Source organism: Vulpes vulpes, chromosome 13, assembly GCF_048418805.1.
Source record: "Vulpes vulpes isolate BD-2025 chromosome 13, VulVul3, whole genome shotgun sequence".
Classification (NCBI taxonomy): domain Eukaryota; kingdom Metazoa; phylum Chordata; class Mammalia; order Carnivora; family Canidae; genus Vulpes; species Vulpes vulpes.
The window spans coordinates 84781943-84809932 of NC_132792.1; the positions used below are offsets into that span (position 1 = coordinate 84781943).

Sequence of the window (27990 nt, forward strand, 5' to 3'; positions counted from 1 at the left end):
CCATGCAGAAAGCCTGACGTGGGACTCGATCCAGGGTCTCCAGATCACGCCCTGGGCTGCAGGCGGCGCTAAACCGCTGCGCCACCAGGGCTGCCCGGTGTTTGTATAAGTTAACATAAATAGTTCATGAATAGCAAAACATGAGGTTTGAACCCAGATCTGTCTTACTTTGAAGAGCCTCTGCCCTTTTCATACCACTTTTGCTGTGACTGCGTAGGCGTTAAACTAATCATCACCAAGATTCCACATGGGTCCAGCTTGTAAACTTTTACATTTTCCTTAAGTTTAAAACAGCTGAAAATTAGGTCATTGTTTTCTGTTACTTTGGATTTCTCTTGGTGCTGGTGCAAGGAGCTAAAAGTAGGTAGAGGATACATTCCTGAACTGTTAGGATATTTTTTCTCTTCTTATATGATCTCTTAGCTTTATACAAAGGGAAGTATTCTGTTTTATAAGTTAGAGAGAAATGTCATTTTCTCTTGTCACTTTCTCATTTTTTTTCTTGATCTCTTTGTATTGTGCATTTGCTTATGACTTGGAATTAGAAGGATCTGTTGAGTCTAATACATGTTTTGGACCTTTGAGATATGATGGACTAAGGCTTAAATATAAGGCTTCAATTTGTACTTTAGGTTTCTGTTCCTATTAGGAATTCTATTAGGATTCTAGTCTATTAGAATTCACTAAAACCCACAAGTTTTGATTAAAAGATTAAAGAGTACACTTAATGATGATGAGTACCGAGTAACGTATAGAATTGTTGAATCACTAAATTGTACACCTGAAACTAATATAACACTAATATGGTATGTTAACTATACAGCAATTAAAAGTAAAAAACTTAAGTTTTTTAAAGATGTCATACAGCTTTTTTGTGGAAGCTTTTATTTTATAATTAAATATGAGGTTTTTAAAAATGAAGATTGCCTACTTAAATATTTATTGGAATTCTGTCTCTTACATAGAGCTTGCAAGTCCTCTTCATTATTTTCACTCCATCCTGGTTACCCTTCAGCTAAGACAGTAAATTTACTGGGGAAGAGGAAGTATGGGAATTTGGGGAGGTCAGATAATTTGAAAAAACATTTCAGAGTGATCATTGTTTTTTTGTTTTGTTTTGTTTTGTTTTAAGATTTTATTTGAGAGAAAGGGAGAGAGTGCAAGCAGGGGGAAGGGCAGAGGGTGGGGAGAAGCAGACTTCCCACTGAGCAGGAAACTGATGTGGGGATCCCAGAACCCTGGGATTATGACTTCAGCCGAAGGCAGATGCTTAACTGACTGAGCCACCCAGGTGCCCCTAGAGTGATCACTGTTTTTATATGCTTTTTGATTAATTTGAAATTTCAGACATGAAGGGATGACATGACTTTTTTTTTTTTTTTTTTTTTACTTCGTCAGTGGAAGAGTCTAGGCTTTTAAGGCTGTGAAACCCTAAAGAACTATTACTGCCATAGTGTCCAAGAATCCATAAACCTAAGTTAGTTCTCCAGAAAGAAAGCACTCAGCTTGGGTATGGAGGCATAAAATGTCTCCCTTCGTCTGCTGTAATAGTCCCTGTCCTTGTCTGTTTTGTCTAGTGATAATAGCACCACTCCAGCTTTCTTAGGCTTACAGTTTCATGTTCAATCTTTTTTTTAAAAAAATTATTTTCAACCTTTGGTTGAAATTTTGGCTTAAAACTATGTCTCTGGTCGGTAGGCTATAGTTGGGTATTACTTTTTTATTAGTTGGGGATCTCTGCTTTTAAATGTTTATCCACTTATATATAATGTAATTATTGGTCTGGTTGGATTTAGGTCAGCTTTTTCCTACTTGTCTCTCTCTCTCTTTTTTTTTTCTCTGTTGCTTTTTTCCTGGCTTTTTTTGGGCTAATGATATTTTTTAGTATTCCATTTTAATTCCCCTCTTGGCTTTCTAGCTATTCTTTCTTGCATGTTTTAGACAGTACTAGTAAGGATTATAATTTATATCTTTAATTTATTACAATCTACTTAGTGTTCTGCTTTGTATAAACTATAGGAACCTTGTTAGCAGTACAGCTACATTTGCTCCATGTTGTCTGTTTTACATTGGAGGGTGTTTTTTACTGTACCATCACTTGGTATATGCTGTAGGATTTTCCATTAGTGGTAAGTCTTTTTTTATTGATTATTTTCATGTTTTTCTTTATTGTAACCTGTGGCAGGCATTTGTAGGATGACTGTACAAGACCTAAAGTATGCAGTCTGTAACTATGGTAACCAAATCCTTGTGGCCTCCATAAAGATGAGATCCATAGTCTTACTAGTCCAATCAACAATTGATGAAAAGGGGTACCTGGGTACCTTTGACTCAAGTCATGATCCAAGGGTTCTGAGATCGAGCCCTATATTGGGCTCCCTGCTCAGCCAGGAGTCTGTCTCTCCTCCCAGCTTGTACTCTGTCTTGCATTCTCTGTCTTTCTCTCAAATAAATAAATAAATAAAATGTTAAAAAAAAAAAAAAAAGAATTGATGAAGTCTTGAGTTCAGAAAGGAGGGTTTAGGCCAGAATGATTCCACAGATGCTGGCAGGAGGCAGCAGTTCTGGGAAATAAAAATGAAGCTCTATCACCAGCACCTATGCCAGAGTGGAATACCTCCTTCTCTTTGGCAACCGTGATGGATAGAATGGTAACAGAAGTTGATGCAAAATACCATTTTGTTGCCTTCTACCAGTATGTTTCTTAAATATGGTTGTAAACAATCTGCATTTGAATTAGTAGGGGTATTTATTAAAAATGAGTGCTCCTGGGCCTCACTCCAAGCCCCCCCGTAATCAGTATTTGATTATAAGACCCAGAGGTCTGCACTTAAAGGTAAGTGCTCCGAGCTTGTCTTGTAAATGGCAATATTGGATGGTCAATACTCCAGGAGTCCTGGCTTTCTAAGGACCAGAATCAATGTTTTTAATGTTTATCTTTAAGATTTACAAGTATGAGACTGATGAAACAGTTTGGTCATAGTCATAGAATTCTAAAGCCTGCATAAAGGTGCCTTCGAGGTCATGCTAGCTCAATAGTCCTGTGCTAGAAGGAGAAAACAGAGGCCAAATGAGAGCATCTGAGTGATTTTTACAACTTCCTGATTCAAAATAAATAAGGTACTTTGCTATGAATTGTAGATCAGCATAAACTGTATTAACCTTGTCTGCACTATGTAAGTAATTATTTTAATGTTAGGTGTTATTTTTAATCCAGTGCAAAAACCTCTGCCTTTTAGTTGGGCTATTGAGACTATTTACATTCAGCATGGTTACTGACAAGGTTGGATTTAAATCTCTCATCTTACTATTTTTATTCTGTTTGTCCTATCTTTTCTTTTTATCCTTTTTCTCTGCCGTCTTTTGGAGTATTTTTTTATGATTCCATTTTATGGCCTTTATTGGCTTACTAACTATGTCTCCTTGGTGGAGTTTTGTTTTGTTTTTTTGATGTTTAATAGCTACTGTAGAGATTACAATTATTATACATCTTGATACAGTCTGCCTTCAAATAGTATGTCTCTCTTCACATATGGTGTAAGAACTTTGTACTTTACCCTTTTCCTGCCTTTGTGTTATTATAGTTATATATTCTACATAAACCCAAAGTACATTTGTTAAAGTGTTTATTTAAATTCTAGTTAGCATACAGTGTAATTAGTTTCAGGTGTACAACATAGTGATTCAGCACTTCCATACAATATCTGGTGCTCATCACAACTAGTGTACTCCTTAATCTCCATTACCTATTTCACCCATTCCCCCCACCCAGCTCCCCTCTGGTAACCAGCAGTGTGTTTACTCTAGTTAACAGTCCCCACAGTACATTTTTTATCTTTTTCTTTTTTGAAGTACGTATTTTTACCTTAATCAGTTATCTAAGAGATTTTTAAATAAGAAAAGTCTTTTGTATTTAACCCACATATTTACCATTTCTGGTGTTCTTCATTCCTTTGTATAGATCTAGATTTCCAATTGGTATAATTTTCTTTTTGCTTGAAGGACTTTAATATTTCTTATAGTGCAGTTTTGCTGGTGATGATGTCTGACAGCTTTTGCATGTCTGAAAGGTCTATTTTACCTTTGTATTTGAAAGATATGAATTTCAGAAATATTTTATAAAGATGTTTACTGGGTATAGAGTTGTAAGTTGACATTGTTTTGTTTTGTTTTTTTTCTTTTAGTACTTTAAAGATTGTTCTGTTTCCTGGCTTGTATTGTCTCTGATGAGAAGCCTGCTGTAATTCTTATGTTTGTTCTTTTGCTTATAGTGTGAGTTTTTCTGACTGCATTGTAGAATTTATTCTATCAGTGTTTGACATTTTATTTACAAGTTGTTAGTGTTCTCATTGAACGTGTAAGTTGTCAGTGATCACCCCATGCTGATTTTCTGTAGCCTCTGACCCCTGTGTTTCTAGAGAGAACTAGACATGCCTATAGAAAAAGGAGAGGAGAATCTTTCAGTTATTCATGGCTTCAGAATTGATGTAAGAGTCTCTTGTGATCTGCTTTGCCCCTCCAGAAACATTAAAGGCAATTTTACTTATGCCGCTTCAGACAGGCAAGGGGTACTCTTTAGTTTCAAAGTATTATAAGGAGTATTTCTGATGTCTCTGATAGTTGGTGTGGATGACTACAGCTCAGAGTCTGATGTGATTATTATACCTTCAGCCCTGGACTTTGTCTCACAAGATGAAATGTTGACGCCACTGGGGAGATTGGACAAGTATGCTGCAAGTGAGAACGTATTTAACAGGTATGTGCATATTCGTTTCATTGTGGAAGTGGAAGGATTATTACATTAATTTCAGTAGGAAAAATACAGTTTTCTAGTTTAAAAGTGGTAGTAACATGCAGTCTCAATCAACATGTTTTGTTAATAATCGCAGCCGAAACCTTTTTTATAATTGTTTACTCATGATCTTAATAAGCATGTGGAGCTCACTCTTTGCTTCTTGGCAAAAAAAAAAAAAAAAAAAAAAAATACCATTACTTTTGCTGATAGGTAGAATTTTGTTATTTGTGTAAGGTGATTACTGAGAGGAGTATATTATTCTTTCAACAGATAATGTTATATACCTACTGTGTGCCAGGTGATGTTCAAGGGGATGGAGAGACACTCTTCTGAATGCATTGTTTCTCCAGCTGTGATCCCCAGAATACCTGTAGCAGAGTTTTCTGGGAAATCTGAAAGTCTTACATTTTTTGAATATACATGTATATATCATTTAGTAAAAATGCATGAAGGTAATATTTTATATAACGGAGAATGTGTGTATTTTCCTATTTGATAATTGAAGATAACTGTTGGAAATTTTATAGAATTTTCAGTGACCTTAGAAATTTGTCACATCAGCTAAAGATGAAAAATAATTTGGTAAATATTCTTATTACAATAAAATTCATACTGGCATTTGTCACTTAGGAAATTAGTGACTTAGTATATATTATAAAATATATTTTAAAATTCCTTAAAATTATGTAGATTCTCCCCTTTGGAATTCTAAATATCACTTATTAATGCCACTAAACACCAGATCCTTTTCTTCTTCTGTTAGACAAATGGTGGCCCGGACTTTGCTGGACACGTTGAGGGAAGTCTGCGATGATGAAAGAGATTGCATTGCTGTTCTGGAAAGAATTAGCAGATTAGCTGATGATTCAGGTATGTTTATGCAGAGAAAGGTTTCTTTTACCAAATTTGAGGTTTTAAAAATGAATGAAAAACTTAGTGTGATATGAGACTTTTTAAAAAGATTTCCTAAGTAAATGACCAAACACATCAGGAAGAAGAAAATAACTTTCTATGAGCTATATTTTGTAGTTGGTCTGTTTAATTTTAGAAATTTCTCATCAGAAAAATCTAAAAATTGTTTTTGCAGCATATATGTTAATATTATAGGATTACTAAAAACTTACAAATGATTTTGAATAAATTTAAAAGGGGTAGAGTGGGCTGTAAGTTTTTTTAGACAAATATAAAATGCTTTCTTTTCCTCTGCTCTCTCACTTCTGAAAAATGTGACTCAGTCATGGTAAAACTAAAACGTTTTATCTCCAAAGCTAAGACAGGAGGGTTTGCTCAAGAAAGAGATAAACTTGACTTAGGCTTGGAATATGGTTAAGTTCTTTAAAAATATTTTTCTTGGGGCAAAATATGCATAACATAAAACTTAACATTTTAACCTGATTTTTTAGAAAAAGATTTTATTTAGGGCAGCCCTGGTGGCCCAGTGGTTTAGCGCCGCCTTCAGCTCAGGGTGTGATCCTGGAGACCTGGGATCGAGTCCCACGTCAGGCTCCCTGCATGGAGCCTGTTTCTCCCTCTGCCTGTGTCTCTGCCTCTCTCTCTTCTCTTTCTCTCTCTCTTTGTCTCTCATGAATTAATAAATAAAATCTTTTTTTTTTAAGATTTTATTTATTTATTCATGAGAGACAGAGGCAGAGGGAGAAGCAGGCTCCCCGCAGGGAGCATAATGTGGGACTCAATCCCAGGACCTTGGGAGTACTCCCTGAGCTGAAGGCAGACACTCAACCACTGAGCTACCCAGTCATCCCATTTTAATCTTAAGTCATATGCATATCTTTATTTTTTATTTTAGAAACAATTAAAAATAAATATATTTTTTCTTAAGCCCATTATCTCTTTATTAAAATGTGTTATTTTTCACTTTCTAACAAACTTTTTTCATGTCAGCAGTTTCATTTTTAAGTTTTTAGATGGGCTCATCTTTGGGTGAGCAATTTGTTTTATGGGAATATATTTTACTATTTACATAAGCCTTAAGTATTTTTTATTTTCCTATAGGGTAGAAAAAAATTTGTAAACTTACAAATCTATTTACAACATTCTGTGTATGTACTTATGTGTATCCTTGTTTCAGAATGGTTTTAGGAGAATCTCATCAATTATAATTTTTACTTATTTTTTGCATTGTGGCTATTGCTTTTTTAGTAGAATAGATATTCTTTAGGGAGGAATTTATTTTCCTTTACCTGTTTGTCACTGATAGTGCTTGTTTTTATAAATACATATGTGTATGTATAGTTGACCCTTGAACAACATGGGTTTGAACTGTGCAGGTCCATTCATACAGATTTTTTTTTTTGATGAGTACATTAGTATAAATGTATAAAAAATACATGTTAATCAACTGCTTGTTATTGATAAGGCTTCCAGTCAACAGTAGGCTATAAGTAGTCAGGTTCTTGGAGAGTCAGAAGTTATATGTGGATTTTTTACTGCACAGGGGAGATTCAGTGCCCCAGCCCCCTAGTTGTTAAAGGGTCAACTGTATTTTTTTTTTAAATATATTCTCAAGTCTTTGAGTTCATGATAAATATCTCTATTGACATTTATATTTTTTGTTCATTCAGTGAACATAATACAGTGCACAGTCCTGTGCCAGAGTCTAGAATAAATGCTAGAGCAGTTACTAAGGTGAATAAGAATTCTTGTCATCAAAATAACAGTTTAATGAATGCAACTAACTTGTAAACAATAAATTATAACGGAGAGGATTGGTGCTGGCTTTAGAAAGTTAGTGAATTGAGTTGACTTTAATAGAATGATGAGGTACAGAGAAGGGAAGGAGCATACTCAGGAAAAGAAAAGACCAGTTTGGAGGCTTAAGGAGTTCAAGGTAGCGGCCCATTTGATCAACGTGTGGTTTAGTGTGTCTGCAGTTTAAAATAATGACGCTGTTCAATAAGGTGGTTGAGGTCCAGATTGTAAAGGTTTATACTGTGCCAGCTAGAGTGTGTTTTGTGATTTAGAACAGTTACATGTACCAGTACAGGCTGACTTGTAGTGATAGACATGATATAGATGGGCAACAGGAACTCTTGCTGGGGAACTTTGCTACTTTAATATTGCATAAAACTAACTGCAAAAAGTATACAGACTATAAATTTTCAGCTCCATGAAGTAAAGCAAAAATAAAGGCCCATGAAATTAGAACTTAGATCAAAAAATACAACCTGTGTCCTAGAAACCATCTCAGGGCACCTGCTCATTTCTGTCCTGTTCTTCTTCCCCAAGGTAATCCATGTTTGGACCACTAAGTATATACATTAGTTTGCCCCTCTGAACTTTATATGGAATCATACTGAAGATATCCTTTTGTGTCTAGCTTCTTTATACTTCGGAAGCTTATCATATTGTTGATGTGTAACTGTATAGAATTTTAAAAATTGAACCAGGAAAGAGTTGGATGAAAGATGTACTGATGAAGGAGGGAAAAACTTAAGCAGATTAGTGGTGAATCTCTAAATAAGCACTTGCTATATAAAATCCTAAAATATATATATATGACTATCTCTCTCTCTCTCTCTAAATATATATATATAACAATTTTAGAGGAATAAAAAAAATCAGTGTTAAAGTCGGTAAGGTTAAGGCAGAAGAAAGATGTAAAGATTCTAAGCCCCTTGTTTGCTTAGGAAAATGGAATATATGCATTAACTTTACAACTGTTTATTTTTCAGTAGTCATGATCAGCCCAGCCCACCACATTAGAGACATTAGGTTCGATTGCCTTTTCTTCCTCCATTCCCCTCAGTCATCGTGGTAGCTCTGAAATCCCTCCCAAATGACTCAGAGTGGGTTCACTTCTTGACACTGTTTTGTTCATTGGTCTATTTGCCTGACTGGGGCTTTGAAGAAAGAAAAGTTACCAATTTCATTCTTAACCAGAACTGTAACTTGTATCCTTCTTTTGCTTCAAAAATACATATTATTAAGTCAGTGTTAGCAAATTCAGGGTCAGTGAGGAAAAGGAGAAGCCTAGGTCTTATTTTTTTTTTTTAATGAATTACATTTTTATTTTCCAAAACAGAAGCACTGTTTTGTTCAGTTACTGTCTAATTTCAGATGATAGAGCCATGTAATAGAAATCTCAAATATTGATTGGTTTGTTGATAAGATTCTTAGATTTGTAAAATGCTAGTACATTTTCTGCTGATAGTTTCATTAATTTCTGTTTGTTGAAATCTAAAGTTCCTCTGGACCCATGCATACATATTTACCTTAAAGTAACTTTAATAATATAATCATGCATAGGTATTAACTTCTAATTAGGTCTTATGAAATCAGTTGTATTGATAATCCATCATGTCTGTATGTGTTTTAGTCACTTGCATCTCTTCTGTGAATTGCCTATTCATATTCTTATTTTCTTGTGTTCATTTGAATAGTGGGTTCTTTGTATAATTAGTCAGTAATACTTCAATATACATGTATTTTCTCCTAGGCTGGTTTGCCTTTAACTGGTACCTATGGTCTATAATGGAGGCTTTATAAAGTGGAATTAGTTGGTCTGATAGTTGGTTTTGGGGTTTTGTTTGCCTTGGAAGGGCTTCTCACCTCAAGATAGAATATTCTTTTTTAATGTTGTCTTTTAGTGCTTTTGATCTTTAAAAAAAAAATGTGGAACTTTAATGCACTTAGAATTCACGTATGATGTGCAATATAGGAATTCTCTTTTTTGGTCACATGACTAGGTAATTCTCCTGCCATTACTCTTAGACAGTTCATCCTTTTGAAACTCAGAGATTGGAGATGCTATATTTGTCACACTTAAACTTGCTGTACATATTGAGTCTTTTCAGGTTTTTTTTTTGTTAAAGACTCTTGGGCTACTTAAATGGTCACTTCCATTTTAGTCTTAGTGAAATTTAACTGTAAATTCTCCATTTGTTGATTAGATTAGGAGCCAATGTTTTTTTTTTTTTAATGGCTTGACCTAGGAGGCTTTTAGATAGTTCATAGATAATAGATGTTTTGTTGATGTGAATATTGGATATTTAACCCCAATTAACCAATTATGGCACAGTGTAGGTGATGGATAAATTTGGTCCTAATAGGAAATGATTGCATAGTTGGTACATAGTAGGAAGTAGAAGTCTAGGATGGGAGTAGGGTCTTTTACTCATGGGATTGACCTGCATATGATTGTGAAAAGGATCCTAGAGTTAGAGAACATTTTGTAAGTCCTTTTTATGTCAAAGATGGAAGTCCAAAGCTTTCCTAGATAGTCTTAACCCCAGGCAAAGATTTTGTTAGTATGGTAGAATGCATTTGCTCACATTTTTATTATTTCAATAGAACCAACTGTGAGAGCAGAGCTGATGGAACAGGTGCCTCATATTGCATTGTTTTGTCAAGAAAACCGGCCTTCAATCCCATATGCTTTTTCCAAATACTTACTGCCTATTGTGGTTAGATATCTCGCAGATCAGAATAATCAGGTAAGAGTGCCATTTGCATGTTCTTAATGGAAATTTAGATGATACTGTGTATGCAGAATGGCCTACCCTAGGTGGTCTCATTTGAGTGTTTTTTCCTCTTCAACTTCATTATTCTGTTTTTCAAAATGGCCATGTGTCTTAGACAAGATATGTTGAGAGTCTGGCAAATCTGGGAAGTCTCCTTAATGGTGTTATAAGACAATGTCCAATAGCTGCATTCTTATGTGGTACCCTTATGGGTGTCCCTCAGAAAGCTTGCTAATTTGTGAGTCATCTTTCACAAGGATGGCTCTTCTTCTGCATGTGTGAGAGCATATGAGCAGGGGTGGGTTGGGAGGCATGGGCAGAGGGAGGGAAGCAGACTCCTCACTGAGTGGGAGCTCAACGCAGGGTTTGATTCCAGACCCTTAGATTGCCACCTGAGCTGGAATCAAGAGTTGGATGCTCAGCTGACTGAGCTGCCTAGTCCCACAAGGATGGCTTTTCTGTTTCACTTCATTTGTCGTATCCTAGTTTACCATTATGTCTTTGCAATAGCTGGAGAAAATAGCAACAAGTTTTTATTTGCGAGGTTTTGCCAGTTATGAATCCCTTTAAGTTGAGATGAAAGTCTTCAATTTTGTGAAAATCAAGTAATAGATTTTTGTTACATCGTGTATGTACTGTGTTTATACTGCTGATTTTTTTCCCCTAGGTAAGGAAAACAAGTCAGGCAGCTTTGCTGGCTCTCCTGGAACAGGAGTTAATTGAGCGATTTGATGTGGAGACCAAAGTATGCCCCATCCTCATAGAGCTAACTGCCCCAGATAGCAACGATGATGTGAAAACAGAAGCAGTGGCTGTAAGTAGAAAGCGCTTTTTCTATTTAGGTGAAAATTAGTCACTATATTGACAAATAGGAGATGCTCAAATATTTATTGTATTATGTGCTATGGAGTTTTACATATATCAGCTATGAAAGTAACCACAAATCATTGGAAAGGGCTAGAAAGGGATGTGGGCATACAAAAAAAAGTCGTTCTCTGGGCCCCATATTATGCTTCACACCTGTGAATCTGATGGCTCTTTCACCAGACGCTGAGAAAGCAAGATAGGCATCAAGAGAATAACAAGGAACTGTAAATTCATTACTATGGAAAAAGAAGATAGGAGAAATCAGTGCAGTTAAAACAAAAAACCCTGTATTGGGTGAAGAAACATTTGTGAGAATCTAGTTACTGGTGAACACTTTTCTAGGCACTGTGTAAGCACAGGAAAAAAAAATATAGCTCCTGCCCTTTGCAATACGGTCTTTGAGGGAAGGATAGTCAGGCACATAATTTTATAGTGCTATATATGTGATATAAATTGTGATTATAAGAAAAACATGCATATTTAATCATTATGTACATAACAAAGGTATAATCCATCTAAAAATCTATTCAATTCTCTTTGGAGGGATGCCTGGGTGGCTCAGTGGCTGAGCATCTGCCTTTGGCCCAGGGCGTGATCCTGTTCCTGGGATTGAATCCCACATTGGGCTTCCTGCGTGGAGCCTGCTTCTCCCTCTGGCTATGTCTCTGCCTCTCTCTCTCTGTGTCTCTCATGAGTAAATAAATAAAAAATCTTTAAAAAAAAAAAAATCTCTTTGGATAGTGAGAGTTTACTAGTTAAACCTAAAATAGGGGTGCCTGGCTGGCTCGGTTGATGGTGCATGCAACTCTTAGGGTTGTGGGTTCAAGCCCCATGTTTTGTGTAGAGATTACTTTAAATAAAAACCCTAAAAACAAAACAAAAAAACCCTAAAGTAATGGCATATATTTATATATGGCATATATATGGCGTATATATATATATATACACATATATATATGTATATCTCACTAGTATGAAACCCATGATTCTTTTACAGTTGTTTTATTTGATCATGTTATGCACTCCCTGGCCTCCTAGTAGTTTTCTGTCTTGGAAATAATTCATTCTGATAAGTTTAATTATGTTAGATCAGTGATACAGTATGTAACATTGGATCTTTATGATTTGAAAATGCTTAGAAACTGTATGGAGTGAAAAAACAAAACTGGCTTTGGGATTTGGGAGATACAGATGTTATCTCCAGTTCTGAGGATGCTGGGATTTTGAGAGATTGTATGGAATCTATAGATCAGTGTGGGGATAGTCTCCCACCTTAGCAATCCATGAGTATGGTAGATCTCACCATTTACTTAGATCTTCTATGTATCTCATCAGTGTTTTATAGTTTTCAGTAGACAGAACACATAGATATTTTGTTGAACTATATTTCTTAACATTATTGTGAATGATACTGTTTAAATGTTTTTATTTCATTGCTAATGTATAGAAAAACATTTGATTTTTGTATTCTGACTTAGGTCCTGCAAACTTCCTAAGCTCACATATTTTCTCGTGGCTTCTTTGTAGATTCCTTGGGATTTTCTATGTAAACAATCATGTCCTATATGAAGAGCTTTCTTTCTTTGCAATCTCTATTCCTTTTACTTCTAATCATGTTCGTATGGGCTAGAAGTAGGTGTAATAATAACAGACTATCAGATTTCTTTCTATACTAACTGGGGGGGGGGGGAAGTTATTTAAATAGCATTGGTCCAGTTTTCAAACATAGTTCATCCTCGTTTGCCTGGGGCTGTGTTACCCGAAACTGTGTGTGTTGGAACTGTGTCCTTGCATTCCTTGGAACCAAGGGACACAGTTCTCTTATGCACGACTTTCTGTTAATATGGTACTTTGCAAAAAAAAAAAAAAAAAATATGGTACTTTGCAAGGTAAGGACTGCCTCTAGAGAGTCTTTCCTTAGCAGTACAAATGTTCTAAATCCAAATTCTTCTTGTGGATAATCTTTCTCTTTGAACAGTGACCATTTATTTTCTTACTGGGAAAATATAGAGTGTTTTGCTTTTAAAGTTATCAGGCAAAATGATTAATAAGATTAAAGCTATAGTCAGGAATGAAATTTTTCAGATTTTCTCTGGGTTTTATTGTAAATTTAGTAATTGATTTTATTGGTAGTAATACCTATTTTTGTCTTCAACTTGGATAAATAAGATGAATGTTTTTGTGATGTATGCAGTAAAATGATACCATATCCTCTTTTATATTTCGTTTATTTTATAAAATAAAATATATTTTATTTTAAAAGTATATACTTTTAATAAGTTAGCAAACTTAACTGGAAAAGTCTTAGTTTGAAGATGTTTTCAGTGTGTTTTTTGTTCTTACCCATTTTAGATCATGTGTAAAATGGCTCCCATGGTTGGGAAGGACATTACAGAGCGTCTTATCCTCCCGAGGTTTTGTGAGATGTGCTGTGATTGCAGAATGTTTCATGTTAGAAAGGTATTCTTTGGGTATTTTGTTTCAAAATACATAATTTTAGTGGTTATTGATATGTGAAACAAAAGATTTATTTGAAAAGCACTGTGTATGTGCCATTTTGAAATGTCAGTGATGCTTTTGTTTCAGGTCTGTGCTGCCAATTTTGGAGATATTTGCAGTGTAGTTGGCCAGCAAGCTACTGAGGAAATGTTGGTAAGTATTGCAGCAATAAAGGAGTAAGCAGTACGTTACAAAGTAACACATGAACCTGAAAATGCATACATTTACCCCCAGATTTTATTAACACAATCCCATGAATGTGAACTAGAAAGATAATATTACTTTGAGTTTGAGAGTTTAAATTTCTATAATCTGAGCACTTGAATTGTGTTTTGATGACAGTTTGTTAAAAATGCAGATATGTGATATATAAGCATTGATGTATTTTTACCTGTTCCATTTCTGTTAACTCAATTCTTATTCAAAGAAATCTGTCATTTTGTCACAACTCTCAAGTATTCTAGTGACAAATTAAGTCTGTAGTTTGTTTTTAAATGGTTAGTACATAGGGTATACATGCTTCCTGTACAAGTTAACATACTTGGAGTTTCTGAAACCATTCATTACACAAAACAGTTTAGGTACAAGCTTTTGTATAACCTTTAAGCTGTGTTTGTTGTTTCAGCTTTTCCACAGTCAACAGTGCTGTGAATTAGGTGTGATTTATTTCAGATTACTCAGTTTTAATATGAAACAGGTCTCCTAACTTACTATAGGAAAATCTAATATTTTGAAACACTGCAAAAGCAGAAAATGAAATAAAATGAACCACTGAAACCCGCGTTGTCTGCCTAACAAACCACTGTCCTTGTGTAGCTGCCCAGGTTTTTCCAGCTTTGTTCTGATAACGTATGGGGAGTCCGGAAGGCATGTGCCGAATGCTTCATGGCCGTTTCCTGTGCGACTTGTCAAGAAATCCGACGGACAAAATTGTCAGCACTGTTTATTAATTTGATCAGTGATCCTTCACGTTGGGTAGGGCTTTGTCTAATTATTGTTTTTGCAAAATAATGCATTTTATACAAAACATTTTTATTTCATAATTTAAGAAATAATTTATTGAAGTATGTTATTGTTAATCCTTTTAGGAATAGGCAACAGGCAAACTACATACTAATTTTTTTAACTAGATAAAACTGTACAAATATAAATCATTTTCATTCTAATGTTATGATGTGGTATATTGGTTTTCAGGTGTTAAACTAACCTTCAGTAAGTCTCACTTGGCCATAGTTTAATAAATCTTGATATGTTCCTGGGCTCAGTTTGCTACTATTTTATTAGGGGTTTTTATATCCGTTTTATAAGAGATAATGGTCTATAGCTTCCTTGTGATGGCTTTTTGTTTGTTTTGTTAACAGGGTAATAATGGCCTCATAAAACAAGTTGGGAAGTGCTCCCTCCTCTTCTCTGTTTTGGGAGAATTTGTGAAGAATTGGGTGTTCTCTTTTAAATGTTTAGTAGAATTCAGCAGTGATGGCCATCTCAGCTTGTGCTTTACTTTGTGTATAGTTTTTTTTCGTTTTTCTTACTAATTTCTTCTCTTATTAGAGGGTTATTCAGATTTTTTCTTTTTGAGTCAGTTTTGGTAGTTTGTCTAGGAATTCGTTTCACATAAGTTATCTAGTTTGCTGGTGTGTATGATCCGCAGTATTTTCTTAATAATCTTGGTATTTCTGTAATGTCAGTAGTAATGTCCCTTCTTTTTGGTTCTAGTAGTTTGACTCTGATCTCTGTTTCTTGGCCAGTCTGCTAAAGGTTTGTCTGTTTTGTTCATCTGTTTAAAGCTTTAGTTTCATTTATTTTCTCTGTATTTCTGTTTTTTCACTGCTCGCTTTTGGTTTAGCTTGCTCTTCTTTTTCCAGTGTCTTGAGGTGGAAGATTAAGTTACCAGTTTGAGATCATCCTTCTTTCTTTGAGTTACCATCCAGGGTAACTGGCTTTCAACCTGAAGAGCTTCCTTTTGCATTTATTTTAACATAAATCTGGTAGCAACAGATTCTGTTTCACTTTATCTGGATATGTCTTTATTTTGCTTTCATTTTTGAAAGATAACTTTATTGGGTATAGGATTCTTGGTTAACTTTTTTTTTTTTTTTTCATCAAGCACTGGAATATGTTTTCCCTATTGCCGTCTGGTCTCTCTTGTTTTTGCTGGGAAGTCAGGTGTTTATTTTATTGGCGTTCCCTTGTAAGTGATATATCACTTTCCTTTTGTTGCTTTCAAGATTTTCTTCTTGCTTTTGACTTTTGGCATTGTTGTGTTTGTAGATCCTTTTTAGTTTATCCTACTTGTTGAGCTTTTATTATGTGTAGATTATTTTTATTTTGGGACATTTGTAGCCATTGTTTATTCAAATACTATGTCTTTTCTCTCTTTCTTTCTAGTATTCCTGTTACACATATGTTGGTGCACCAAAATGTGGAGTCCCACATTTTCTGAGATTCTATTTATTTTTCCTCATTTTCTTTTTTTCTCTGTTCTTTGCCTGATCTGTATTAATATACTTTGAGTTCACTAATTCTTTTTTTCTGCCAGTTCAGATCTACATAAGTTTATGTGGTGAGGTTTTTATTTCAATTATTGTACTTTGCAACTCCAGAATTTCCAACAGGTCTCTTCATTAACCTTTTTTTATATGACACTGTCCTCACACCTTCTTTTACTTCTTTACTCTGCTTTCCTTTTGTTCCACGAACAATTTATAATGGTCACTTTAAAGTTTCTAAGTCCAACATCTTAGTGTTCTCAAACATAATTTCTGTTCCCTAATTTTTTCCCCAGTGTATGGATCATACTTTTTTCATTTGCATGCCTTACAGTTTTTGTTTTGTTTTTGTTTTGTTTTTAAACTGGTCATTTTAGATAATACAGCAAATTTGGGTACTGGTATCCCTCTCTGACGCTTGTTACTGTTACTTCCTTATTTGTCAATGAACTCTCACTCCCTCCCATCCCAGGAGGCACAGTTTTGGGCATGCTTAGATGCCTGTATCCCCTCATGGAATGACCACATTTTGGTGGGTGTGGAGGGACGGCAGCCCCAGGTTCTTCTGGCCCATCTATCCTGGCCTTACAAGCTGGGGCAAGACTGTATTCTGAGTATTCTTAGGGCCCAGTGTTCTGAGCCACATCCAAAGTAGAGCCTCCATTCTACCAGTGGTCGTTATGCAGAAGAAGGGAGTACTCCCCCACTTCCCCACTGCACTAAGCAACAGGTTGCTGGGGGCAGGATGAGAAACACATGGAAAGCCTTCTGGCTGGAAGCTAGAAGAGAGGAAGCCCAGTGTTGTTGGCTACAGTGTTTTGGAGTAGAGGTTCTGCCTCCCTGATTCAAATACCACAGATGCTCAGGTTTTTTAATTGAATGTTTTTTAATTGAATGTTTATTCCCTCTTTTGTTATTTGCCCTTAGGACTATTTCCAGGTGTTTTCATTGGTGGGGTTTGGGAGTTTTTCTTTTCCATTTTCAGCCGTTTCACTGGACAATGGGTCAGTGGCACTCCTTATGCTGTCATGCCTGAAATAGATCTCAGGACCTAATCGTGTTCATTTTCCAAACAGACTCTTCTACATAGAGGGAAAGACTGTTAAGCTTTAGCATGATTTTAATGTTGTTTAAAATATACAAGATTGTTAAGATTATGAAGCTTATTCAATGTTTTCATTTTGAAACTTTATCATTGTCTTGGTTTAGTGATATACAGTATTTCCTGTTAATTTGGGATTATGTTTATATTAAAATAAAGGACTCCTTAAATCTGTTATTTGAGGTATATGTAAATCCTATGCCTGTTTGAGATAAGCTCAGAATTTTAACAGTATCCAGAGTAGAGTAAACTCATGCATATAAATTTAAAAGTTAACCTTTTATGTTTCTATGGCAATAGCTTTTATTGACTATAAAGGAGAAAGTCTGTAAGTTCAAACATACACTTCTTTTTGCTATCATGTGTATAATTCTAGCCTTTTTAAAAACCACTTGAATCATTTTGTATCTGCTTCCTTAGAAGGTAAATATTAATAATAGGCATGCTTCACCTGTATTTGTCTTCACAAAATTTACACATCATATAATCTTCATTTTAAATCACGGAGAAGGGTAGGATTTTTTTTTTTTTTTTTAATCCATGAGAGATGCAGAGGGAGGCAAAGACATAGGCAGAGGGAGAAGCAGGCTCCCTGTGGGGAGCCTGATACAAGATTCGATCCCAGGACCCCGTGATCATGGCCTGAGCTGAAGGCAGACGCTCACCCACTGAGCCACCCAGGGTGCCCCTAAAGGGCAGGTTCTTAGAGACATTGGTTTGCAGTTTCTCCCATCATAGTTGCCTCTTGCAGATTGTGTCTGTCATTCTGCTTCCTTTTGTAAAACCACCCTCCCCCAATTTTTTTGTAATCAAGATTACAAAAATAAATAGGAATGCAGTATGAAATAAAGTTCTATAACATCTTTTTCAGCTCTTCTACTTGAGACATTCATGGGTAACAGTAGTATGTACATCCAGATTTTTGTGAAACATATTTTAAGTCAATATTCTATTTCTGATAAGTGCATCTATAGTTCTGGCACACCTACCTTGTTTCCTTGTAGTAAGCAAATTATAGTCTTTCCTACCAGAAAACATGAAATGGATTTATCACATTTTGTCGACTTTATTGCTTTACATTTTCTGTTTGGCAATCTTGGTTTTCTTCATTCTGTTTTCCTTGAGAACACTATGGGATTTCCTTTAATTCTATACAGATGCTTTATGGGGTCTCATATTCATATTTTTGTGGTTTAAATATTCAGATTTTAAGAAATCAAAAGTAAAAAATTTTATAAAGAAGTTTAAATCCTAGCAGAAGAATGATTTACGATTCTGAATCTGGGAAGGTTTTTTAGAAAATACCTTATTACTCTCTTAACCATACTTTGGTATATGGAAAGTAGACTGTTAATGATCCTTTATTTTTTTTTTTAATTTTTTTTTTTTTAATTTTTTTTTTTTTTTATGATAGTCACAGAGAGAGAGAGAGAGAGAGGCAGAGACATAGGCAGAGGGAGAAGCAGGCTCCATGCACTGGGAGCCTGATGTGGGATTCGATCCCGGGTCTCCAGGATCGTGCCCTGGGCCAAAGGCAAGCGCCAAACCACTGCGCCACCCAGGGATCCCGATGATCCCTTATTTTTATATTTTATTACCACTCTCTTATTCTTTCCAGGTTCGCCAAGCGGCTTTTCAGTCCCTGGGACCTTTCATATCTACTTTTGCTAATCCGTCTAGCTCAGGCCAGTATTTTAAAGAAGAAAGCAAAAGCTCAGAAGATACGTCAGTAGAAGACAAAAATAGGTATGATTTCTTTAAGCTTTACTTTCCAGCTTTATTGCTTGTGGACATATTTTTCATTTTTTCTATCTTATAATAAATGGTCGTTTCAGAGACTTTGCTATTTCTCTTGATTCTAAAAATCAGTAAATATCTTTAAAGAGCTATATTTTAAATACGTTTGTTAAATGTTTCATGTTATGTGAGAAGATGAAGATGCATGTAGTACACTGAGCTTGATCTGTCCATAGAGAAAAGTGTAAAATGATGGATATGATGATAATTTTTTAATAAGTTTATTTAATAAATCAGTTACCTAGTAAACCATCTATTGACATTTAGACTAGATGAAGTAATGGTTATACAGTGTAAAGGGTTTAGTGTTTTAAGGGGTAAAACCTAATTTAGGAATGTTTTAGTATCTAGTCCATTTCTTACTGTTGTTTTTCCTTTCAGTCAATTAATTTAATTGTGGACCTTGAACTCTGCAGAATGATTATAATCTGACAATTGAGGGGGAAAGTATTGTAATGATTAGCACCAAATTAATGTACTTACTAACTAGAATATCAACTCTAGTACCAGGGCAACTACTTATTAAGATAAAAAAGGCAACTCTGTTTTTTAAGGTTTTTTTTAACATTAAAAAATTTTGAGTTTAAGTTTTTAAAATTTATTATACTCTATACTCGGGGAAAAAAAAACCGAGCCTATCTTAGTGCATGGGAAATATGCACTTTTACAGGTGTACGCTTGAAATAATTTAGAAACGTGTTTTTGAAACAGGCCCTACTATAATGCTTGAGTTACCATGGTGTCTTGTCCCTCCCTTGTCATGATGCTAATGGACATTTTCTTCTATAGGTCTTGATACTGTGATATTTGCTTTCTTGGTGTTTTGATTTGGCAGTTCTTCCTTTCTTCTCTGCTGCCTTGTTTTACCTTTTTGCCCGTTCTCCTACTGTCCTGCTGAATAGCCAAACAAACCTGAGGTACTGTTTTTTGTAAAGGAAGAAAATCACTCTAAACTGTCTTCCTAGCAAGCAAGTTTGGTCAGTTCTTTTGAAAAACAGCTGCTGCAAGGAGTTTGACAAAAATGATGATGGGGGGAAATGTTACCTGTCTTTCATTTTTAAAGTCAGCATACCTTGTTCACTACCTAAATCTGGAGAGAGCCTAGTAAGTGAAAATATGAATTTACAGAGAATTGTATAGGTCAGGGGTCGGCAGGCTTTCTGTAAAAGGCCGGCTAATAAAGACTTTCAGGCTCTGCCGTGACTGCTCAGCTCTACCTGCTCAGCATGAAAGCAGCTACAGATCATACGTAAGCAGATGGCCTGGCTGCGTTCCAGTAAAACTTTATTGACAAAAATAGCTGGTGTGGCCGTCGTGGCCATAGTTGTACTGACTGCCAGCGTAGGACGTCGTTGGAAGAGGTATTTAAAGGTAGTTTTCGTTTACCTGCAAACCTTAATTCCTCTTCCATTGTAATGAAGTATGTCTTAATGTCAAGTCAGTACTCTTTGTAGCGTTGGGTTTTCACCATATTGGTAGACTTTATTGACTCCTGTTAATGGTATAGGAGAGAGAAGAGATCATTTCTGGCCAAGGAGGGAGTTGTGTTAAATACTGTGAAAGCTTTTGTGTAGTTTTATTTCCTAACTTCAAAAAAAATAGTCCTATGTACTATTAATCTCAGAACCATTAGTTTGTTTACCCCCTCTTAAATACTGTACTAGCTTTTGTTCTATCTTAAAACTTGTTTTGTTATTTAAGATTGGTTGGTTGATTATGCAGAAATTAATTGAGCACCTACTATGAACCAGCTCCTGTAGCTAGAAATCAAGAACTTGGTTCCTGTTCTCAAGGTCCTCTTCAGTTTTCTTAGAATTCAGATCTCTCAAACAAATATCTTACAAAGTAAACAAGTTTTTGACAGCCTGTTTCCACTACTATTTATTTGCTATATAGTTTCATCTGATTCTGGAAACATTTAATATCACTTAATACTCTTCTGAAGCTTTACTTGATTTTAAACCTCTGACTTTGTATACCAGTTGTATTCTTCACCCTAGATCAGGCTATTAGTGCTTCTTGGAAGGTGTTAATAAAGGCAGCTTCCAGAAGCAGAGTTAAATCTTCAAATTTGCAATTTTAAATTATGTAAAATAACCATTCTCTTTTCTTCTTAGTTGATTAGCTATTATATCGATCTCCGAATACACTGTGTTCTTTTGGTTCTCTTTGCTTTCTGTTAGCGAAGCTGTTCTGTTCCATCCATGCCTATTTGACAAAGTAAATTGCCAGTGTGTTTGCTGTCTCTAGACTCACTACCTCCCCAAATTCTTTTCCTGAGATTTTTCGGATATTCAGAGCTTTTGCATCTTGGCTGTCAATAGTGCCAGAATGAGAGCACTGCTTTCTGATCTGTATCTTTTCAATTCTGTATTTGTGTGTATTGTCCAGCAAACTGCAAGTCAATCTGCTGTAGCAGTCTAGTTCTGTATTTTTGCAAATTAGAGCACCTTCAATGGGCCTGACACATAGTTGGCACGTAATAAACCATGAATGAATTGTAAGGAGATCATTTCCTCTCAGATGCCTTAAGTAGCAACACCTCTTTACGCCAGTGTTTTTGTCAGTTTAGCGCAATGGCAACTTTTGAAAATAAGATTGATTGCTCTTGGTACAAATTTGGAAGTATTTCACTGATGTGAAAACTTCTTTTAGTTAATTCACAGTACTGGAAAGATGTATGTTCTTTGCTTTTGTCTCAGGATATAGTGCTTCTTGAACCGGATGTTCCACAGGTCATTTTCTCCATGAAATACATGTACTTATTTTTCTAGGCCTTGAGTTGCTAGTCCAGAACTCAGAGGGTATTAATAGGAAACCTATGCAGACACTAAAGGAAAATTAAGGTTCTGTTAGAGAAATCTCTGGCTTACCCTGGTGGTCTTATTGACCCACACCTCTTAGGAAATTGGGGATTCTCTCATTTTGCAGAATCAGAGGTCTCCTCAGCTTTCAAAACAATGTTTGCTTGTGTAATAGCATTTGGAAATCTGACAGCTAATATCAGAATTTTGGTATTTAGCAGCTCGATCTTGCATTGACTAACTCTCAGCTCTGGGAAAAATCAGTATTCAGATAATTTATATTTTTGACAGTTTGAAGCAACTATATTCATGTAGTGTACTTCTTCCCGGAATTTAATAGTAGGGAAAATTTTTTTTGTCTCTTTAAAACCATACACTAGGAGTTTTAAGTTTGGACAGACTAGTAATGTAACATTAGACAAATAGAATGACTTAGCCATTCCTTTTTTTTTTTTTTGCTAAGAATATTAAAATTTAATCTTAATGCCACAGTGAGAATAGCAATCAAGGAATTAAGGAATTTCAGGCCCATGGAATAGTTTTGCATCCTGAATGGCCTTTATTGTTGTTTTTTGAGAGGGGGGGAGCGGGGATGTGGGCAAAGGGAGAGAGAGAATCTTACGCAGGCTCCACACCCAATGTGGGACTCCATCTCACAACCCTGAGATCAGGACTTAAGCTAAAATCAAGAGACTTAACCCACTGAGCCACCTAGGTGCCTTCTTGAATGGCCTTTTAATTGGGTTCTTTTTGTGTATTTCAAATGCAGGGATTTTAGAACTTTATCAGAAGTCTTACAAGTTTAAACCCATTTGGTTCCCACTCCCCCCAAACAATTATCTTGTTTCTATAATTTTTTAAATTTAGTTTTCATATCAGAAAAACTGCAAAAATAGCACAAAGAATCCCATATGCCCCTCAGATTCTCTAGATGTTAACATTTTACCATATTTGCTTTACTGCTTTGTTTTTCTGAATTCTTTGAGGTTTTAGATATGATACTCCTTTTACCTTAAATATTACACTGTGTATTTCCTCAAAATGCAGGCATTAATATATAACCATGGTCCAATTACCAAAATATTAATAAATTAACACAGATACAGTACTTTCATCTAATCTGGAGACTTTATTCAAATTTCCCCAATCACCCCACTAAATTTTTTTAAACAAAAGAAAAAAATGTCTTTTAATAAGGACCATGTGGTTGGAAAATACGTAATTCGTGTAGAAGACATTTATTTGGCATAACAGCACTAGGCTTAAGAACTGTTTTGGAGGGACACCTGTGTGGCTCAGTGATTGAGCATCTGTCTGCCTTTGGCCCAAGGCGTGATCCCTGAGTCCTGGGATCGAGTCCCACACCGGGCTCCCTGCGTGGAGCCTGCTTCTCCCTCTGCCTGTGTCTCTGCCTCTCTCTCTGTATCTCTCGTGAATAAAGTTAAAAAAAAAAAAATCTTAAACTGTTTCAGAGAGGGAAGGAATCTTAAAGGATGTCTAAGCCAGTCCCTTATCTTATGAATGAGGAGTAAATGTGGAATCATCAAGGCCTTGAAAGGCTCACAGGTTTATGGTGATGTCCGGCTGCTCTGGGACAAGGATGAAAGAAGCCAGGGTCCAGCTCTCCTGCAGGTGTAACACAACTGTCTCACATGCATCCTGTCTGTTATCAGACCCTCTGCATGCAGCCTGCTTCTCCCTCTGCCTGTGTCTCTGCCTCTCTCTCTCTGTGTCTCTCATGAATAAATAAAATCTTAAAAATAATAATCATGTATTTTTAAAAATACATGTCTTTGAAAACAGTGTGAACATGACCATGAGATAAAGCCTTAGCAGAGAGAAGTTGATAATTGAATGAGAACATGTGTGGTAGCTACTTAACTGGGATGTTCCACAGGTGTTAATGTCACCTTCCGTTTGCATGGTCCTGGTAAGCCTCCTGTTTAATAGCTTTTTATTGGGTATATTTAAAGGCACATAATGTTACAGGAGCACCTTTAGTTTTTTCCCACACTCACTTTCAAGTTTACCTACACCCATTCTTACTTCCCCCTCATGTTTCTTAGAAGGAAGTGCGTCTTGGCCCATTGAGTCTGTGGGCCTGTGTTCTTGAGCTCACGTTCTTTCTTGCTTCTTGGAAGAACACTGCTTTATCAGTGATTTCATCCATCTCCCATGCCTGCAGTTCCTACATCTCTTCTGACCTCTTTCTCTAAGGCATCACAAGAAAAATGCCTTCACTTTGTTACTCCATATGCCTGTCATGTTTCCATTCATCTTTCTTGCCTTGTGGGCATCTGTGCCCTGCACCCGTCCTTCTGAGTTGATAGAGCTCTGATCCTGGTGTCTAACTGGTTTCCCATGGATGTCCCCACCCAGAATGCAACCGAGATACCTCACTCAACCTGGAGACCAGGTTGGAACTGACCAGACTGGAACTCGTTAGCCTTCTCATCACAGCGTTCTTGTGTTTTCCATTTTTAGTTGGTGCTACCAGAATCTGTTCCATCACACTAGCCAGAAATTTGGCAGTCTTTCCAGATTTCTCTGTTTTTTTCCATCTCCAGCATGCAACAAGTAAACAGATCCTGTTGGTCTTGTCATCATTTGAATGTGTTTACTTCTTCATAGCCCCAGACGTACTGCCTTCATTCACCAAGTCCTCTCTGGCTCTCACTGCCATACCAGAGTTCCTGCCTCCTGTCTCACCTGCACTCCATTTTCTACACCGCTTCCAGGATGCTCTCTCAAAAATTACACATCTACAAATGCGATTCTCCTAGTTTTTCCATTATTCCCTGTAGCCCATACGATCCATTCCAGAGGTGTCAAATATGGAATACAGTGGTTCTGGCAAAGTTTTTCACCCTAGTCACCCAACATTTCCTTCTCCATAAAACAACAACAACAAAACGACACCAAAAAAACCTCATGGCTATTTTCGGAGTACTATAATATGTCTTGTGTGATTCCTGCCTTTGTGTATGCTTTTTATCCCTTGAATACATGTTCTTCCCCTAGCCTCATAAACATTTACTGGTTTCTTCTAAATGCAGCTTCTGTCATTTCCTCTGAGCCTCTTCATTTCCGCTCCATCCTGCCTGCTATGCGCAGTGAATGTACTTCTGTACTTAACACTCTTTCTGGTGGTTACTTGCTTCCATGGTTGTTTCTCCTGTTTGCCTCTAATTGTAATCTCCTTGCCCAGACCTGCACCTCATTCACATGTGGATCCTCAATACTGGCTTCCTTCCCTGGCTCCTAGTAGGTGCTCAATATGTGTTTGTTAAATTTAATGAGTCAAAATATACAGGATAAACATTAAAACTTAACTGTCAGTGCTTTAGTTTAGATAATGGATAGTGGTTATTAGTGGACTTTAATTTAGGAGCTTTGTACCATCTGTCCATATCAATTGAGTCATAACTATCTTGGGAAAACATTTGGAAGTACAGCTGGAAACTATGAAAGAAAGGAAAAAAAAAACTTCATTTACACTAAACTGGATGTTAATATTTTGAGATAGTAAATAAGGATCTTTCCTAATACTGTATAGAGGTTTTTTCCTTTTCTTTTTTAATAAAAGCAAATAGGTTTTAATTTTCAGCTTTGCAATACATCATTGGAGCAGTGGCAATACCATAATCCTAAGAATCAGATCATTTTTGAAGTGCATTGTAGGAATTTATCTTCCTACAATTTTTCTTTATTATTGGAATTAGCCTGGTATTTAAGAATCCTGGGGCTCTGCAATGTTAGCTTTTCCAACTCATGTAATGCTTTAATATCTAGACTTATGCTTAACAGATGTTTACATCTCTGAACACAGAACAACTGATGGAAAAAGAAGCATTACCAGTACATACACTACTCATTTTGTACGAATAATCTGTAATTTTTAATATTGAACTTGTCTAAATACTGTATGTAGTGTTTTTCATTGAGTTTTTTTCAGTAATTATTTTTATACTTTCATTTTTTTCCTGCCCCAAATGAAACAATAAAAGGATCAGAGATCAAGAAGTCCCAGAGGATGTACAGATCAGGCCAGAGGATGTTTCTTCAGATCCCAGTATTAGTAATTCCAGTGTCAAACTGGAAAACATGGTGGAAGATCGTGCTGAAACATCTGGGAAATCTCCAGGTGAAATAAGTGTCCCAATGGACAGCTCTTTACTTTGTACTTTGTCCTCAGAATCTCATCAGGAAGCAGCTAGTAATGAGAATGATAAAAAGCCTGCTAACTACAAATCTGCATTACGGCCAGAGGGTGGCACCAGCTCACCAGATTCAGCTCTCTTAGATCAGGAATTGTACAACTCCTTCCATTTCTGGAGGACTCCTCTTCCTGAAATAGACCTAGATGTAGAGCTTGAGCAGGGCTGTGGGAACACTCTCAGCCCAGAGAGACCAGAGGAAACCCCTGAAGTCACCATACCAGGTTCCTCAAATATCACTATGGCCACCAGGAAGGAACTTGAAGAAATGATAGAAAATCTAGAGCCACACATCGATGATCCAGATGTTAAAGGTATGGAAAGAGTCTCTCAAGTTCTTTACAGCTGTTATAAAATGTTATTTGCTGACTTTTTTTCCCGGAAAAAAATGCCTTTTAAAAACTTATTTCACCATCGTCATCATGTATTGTGTCTTGAGAAATACGATTAATCTGATGCTTAGGAAATCTCATTTAGATGAGCTCATCACTATTGCTAACTGGCATACAGATCGATGGGTCACTGGCCCTGACATCTTCACAGTCCATCCAACAGTGCTGCACAACTTCAGATCTGGAACCCTGCCTTAGCTGTTTTGCTCTGGGTCTCAATAACTTTTTTAATAAAATAGCAGCAGATACAGTGTTGCTCTTTAAGAAAGGACTGTGGTCTTATAACAGTAGACAGAAATACCTGTTTCCCATGGAATATGATGTTTTAAGAGCTGTAAACATAAGAGTCATTTGGATTTCTGTTTCTTCAGTTTCGAATTTTTTTCCATTGGGTTGCACATGTATCACTCAGGTCCTTTCATTGTGAACGATAGCCTTAAATGCTGTTCTTTGTTAAAAAGGAGCCTCTTACAAAGGGGGGAAATATGTTCTAAGTCAGTCAGTGAGAAATGAGCCACCCTGAACCAGTCCCCGTTGTTTCATCTGCTGGGGCTTAGGGCACAGCTTAAGGTCCATGGGGCTGGGACCTAATACTGGTGTTGTCTTTTCCTTAGAAGACTAAAACCCTCCTCATGACTCTTGTAACCAGTGAAATCTGAAAGAGTATTCAAAACAAAAACCAGTTTTGGATTTCCTATAACTACAAGTCTTCAGATTTTCCATCACTTCATGGACTTACTTTTTCTCTATCCCACTCTTTTTCTCTCTTTCTTTTTCTTTCTTTCTCTTTTCTTTTCCCTTTACCTTTTTTTTTTTCACCTTGTTAGTTCCAGAAGCTAAAAATTCTAAACTATCAGTTTGCTCATTGGTGGGAAATGCCTATTTTTAAAGCAGATAAAATGATAGCTTCAGTATAAAATATACAAAACCTGTTATGCTTGGGATACCTCGGTGGCTGAGCGGTTTAGCACCTGCCTTCGGCCCAGGGCCTGATCCTGGAGTCCCGGTATCGAGTCTCACATTGGGCTCCCTACAGGGAACCTGCTTCTCCCTCTGCCTGTGTCTCTCATAAATAAATAAATAAAATCTTAAAAAAAATTGCCCTATTATAATTTTATACTTAGAGAAAAATTAAATGACTGATTGAAGGCAAATTCATATCCTTGACTGTTGAATGTTATTTTAATTTAACTGGCAGATGATCAGTTTCATTTTTTTTAACCTTTTCTTGTAGGTTTATTGGGATATAATTTCTATCAGTAGACTCTAGCATTCTGAATGGACACTTGTATGAGCTTAGACATGCATGCAGTTGTGTGCAGCCACTTGCCACTGTCCAAATACAGAACCATTCTACCACCCTAGAACACTCCTGTGCACCTTCTAGTCCATCTGTCCTTTCCTGCCCAGCTACTAGCAACCACTGACCCATTTTCTGTCCCTGTGATTTTGCCTCTTTCAGATGTCACATAAATAAGAATCAAGTAATAATAAGCCTTTTTTGAGTCTGTTTCTGTTGCTTGGCATCTGTATTTGAAATTTATCCTG

At 36.2% G+C, this 27990-nt stretch overlaps 1 protein-coding gene across 5 annotated transcripts in view; it reads left to right on the top strand.

The window, feature by feature from the left end:
* Positions 1-27990, top strand: part of PPP4R1 (protein phosphatase 4 regulatory subunit 1) — a 61821-nt gene that overhangs the window by 16366 nt on the left and 17465 nt on the right. For 3 of the 5 annotated variants that reach the window (XM_072734875.1, XM_072734877.1, XM_072734878.1), the window contains 9 exons: positions 4621-4756; positions 5559-5665; positions 10106-10248; positions 10943-11089; positions 13495-13602; positions 13729-13794; positions 14458-14616; positions 18851-18978; positions 25841-26364. In XM_072734875.1, coding sequence (XP_072590976.1) covers positions 4621-4756; positions 5559-5665; positions 10106-10248; positions 10943-11089; positions 13495-13602; positions 13729-13794; positions 14458-14616; positions 18851-18978; positions 25841-26364 — 1518 coding nt within the window. The remainder of the gene's footprint in view (positions 1-4620; positions 4757-5558; positions 5666-10105; positions 10249-10942; positions 11090-13494; positions 13603-13728; positions 13795-14457; positions 14617-18850; positions 18979-25840; positions 26365-27990) is intronic. The other 2 variants (XM_072734876.1, XM_026005953.2) reach the window with 1 other exon arrangement.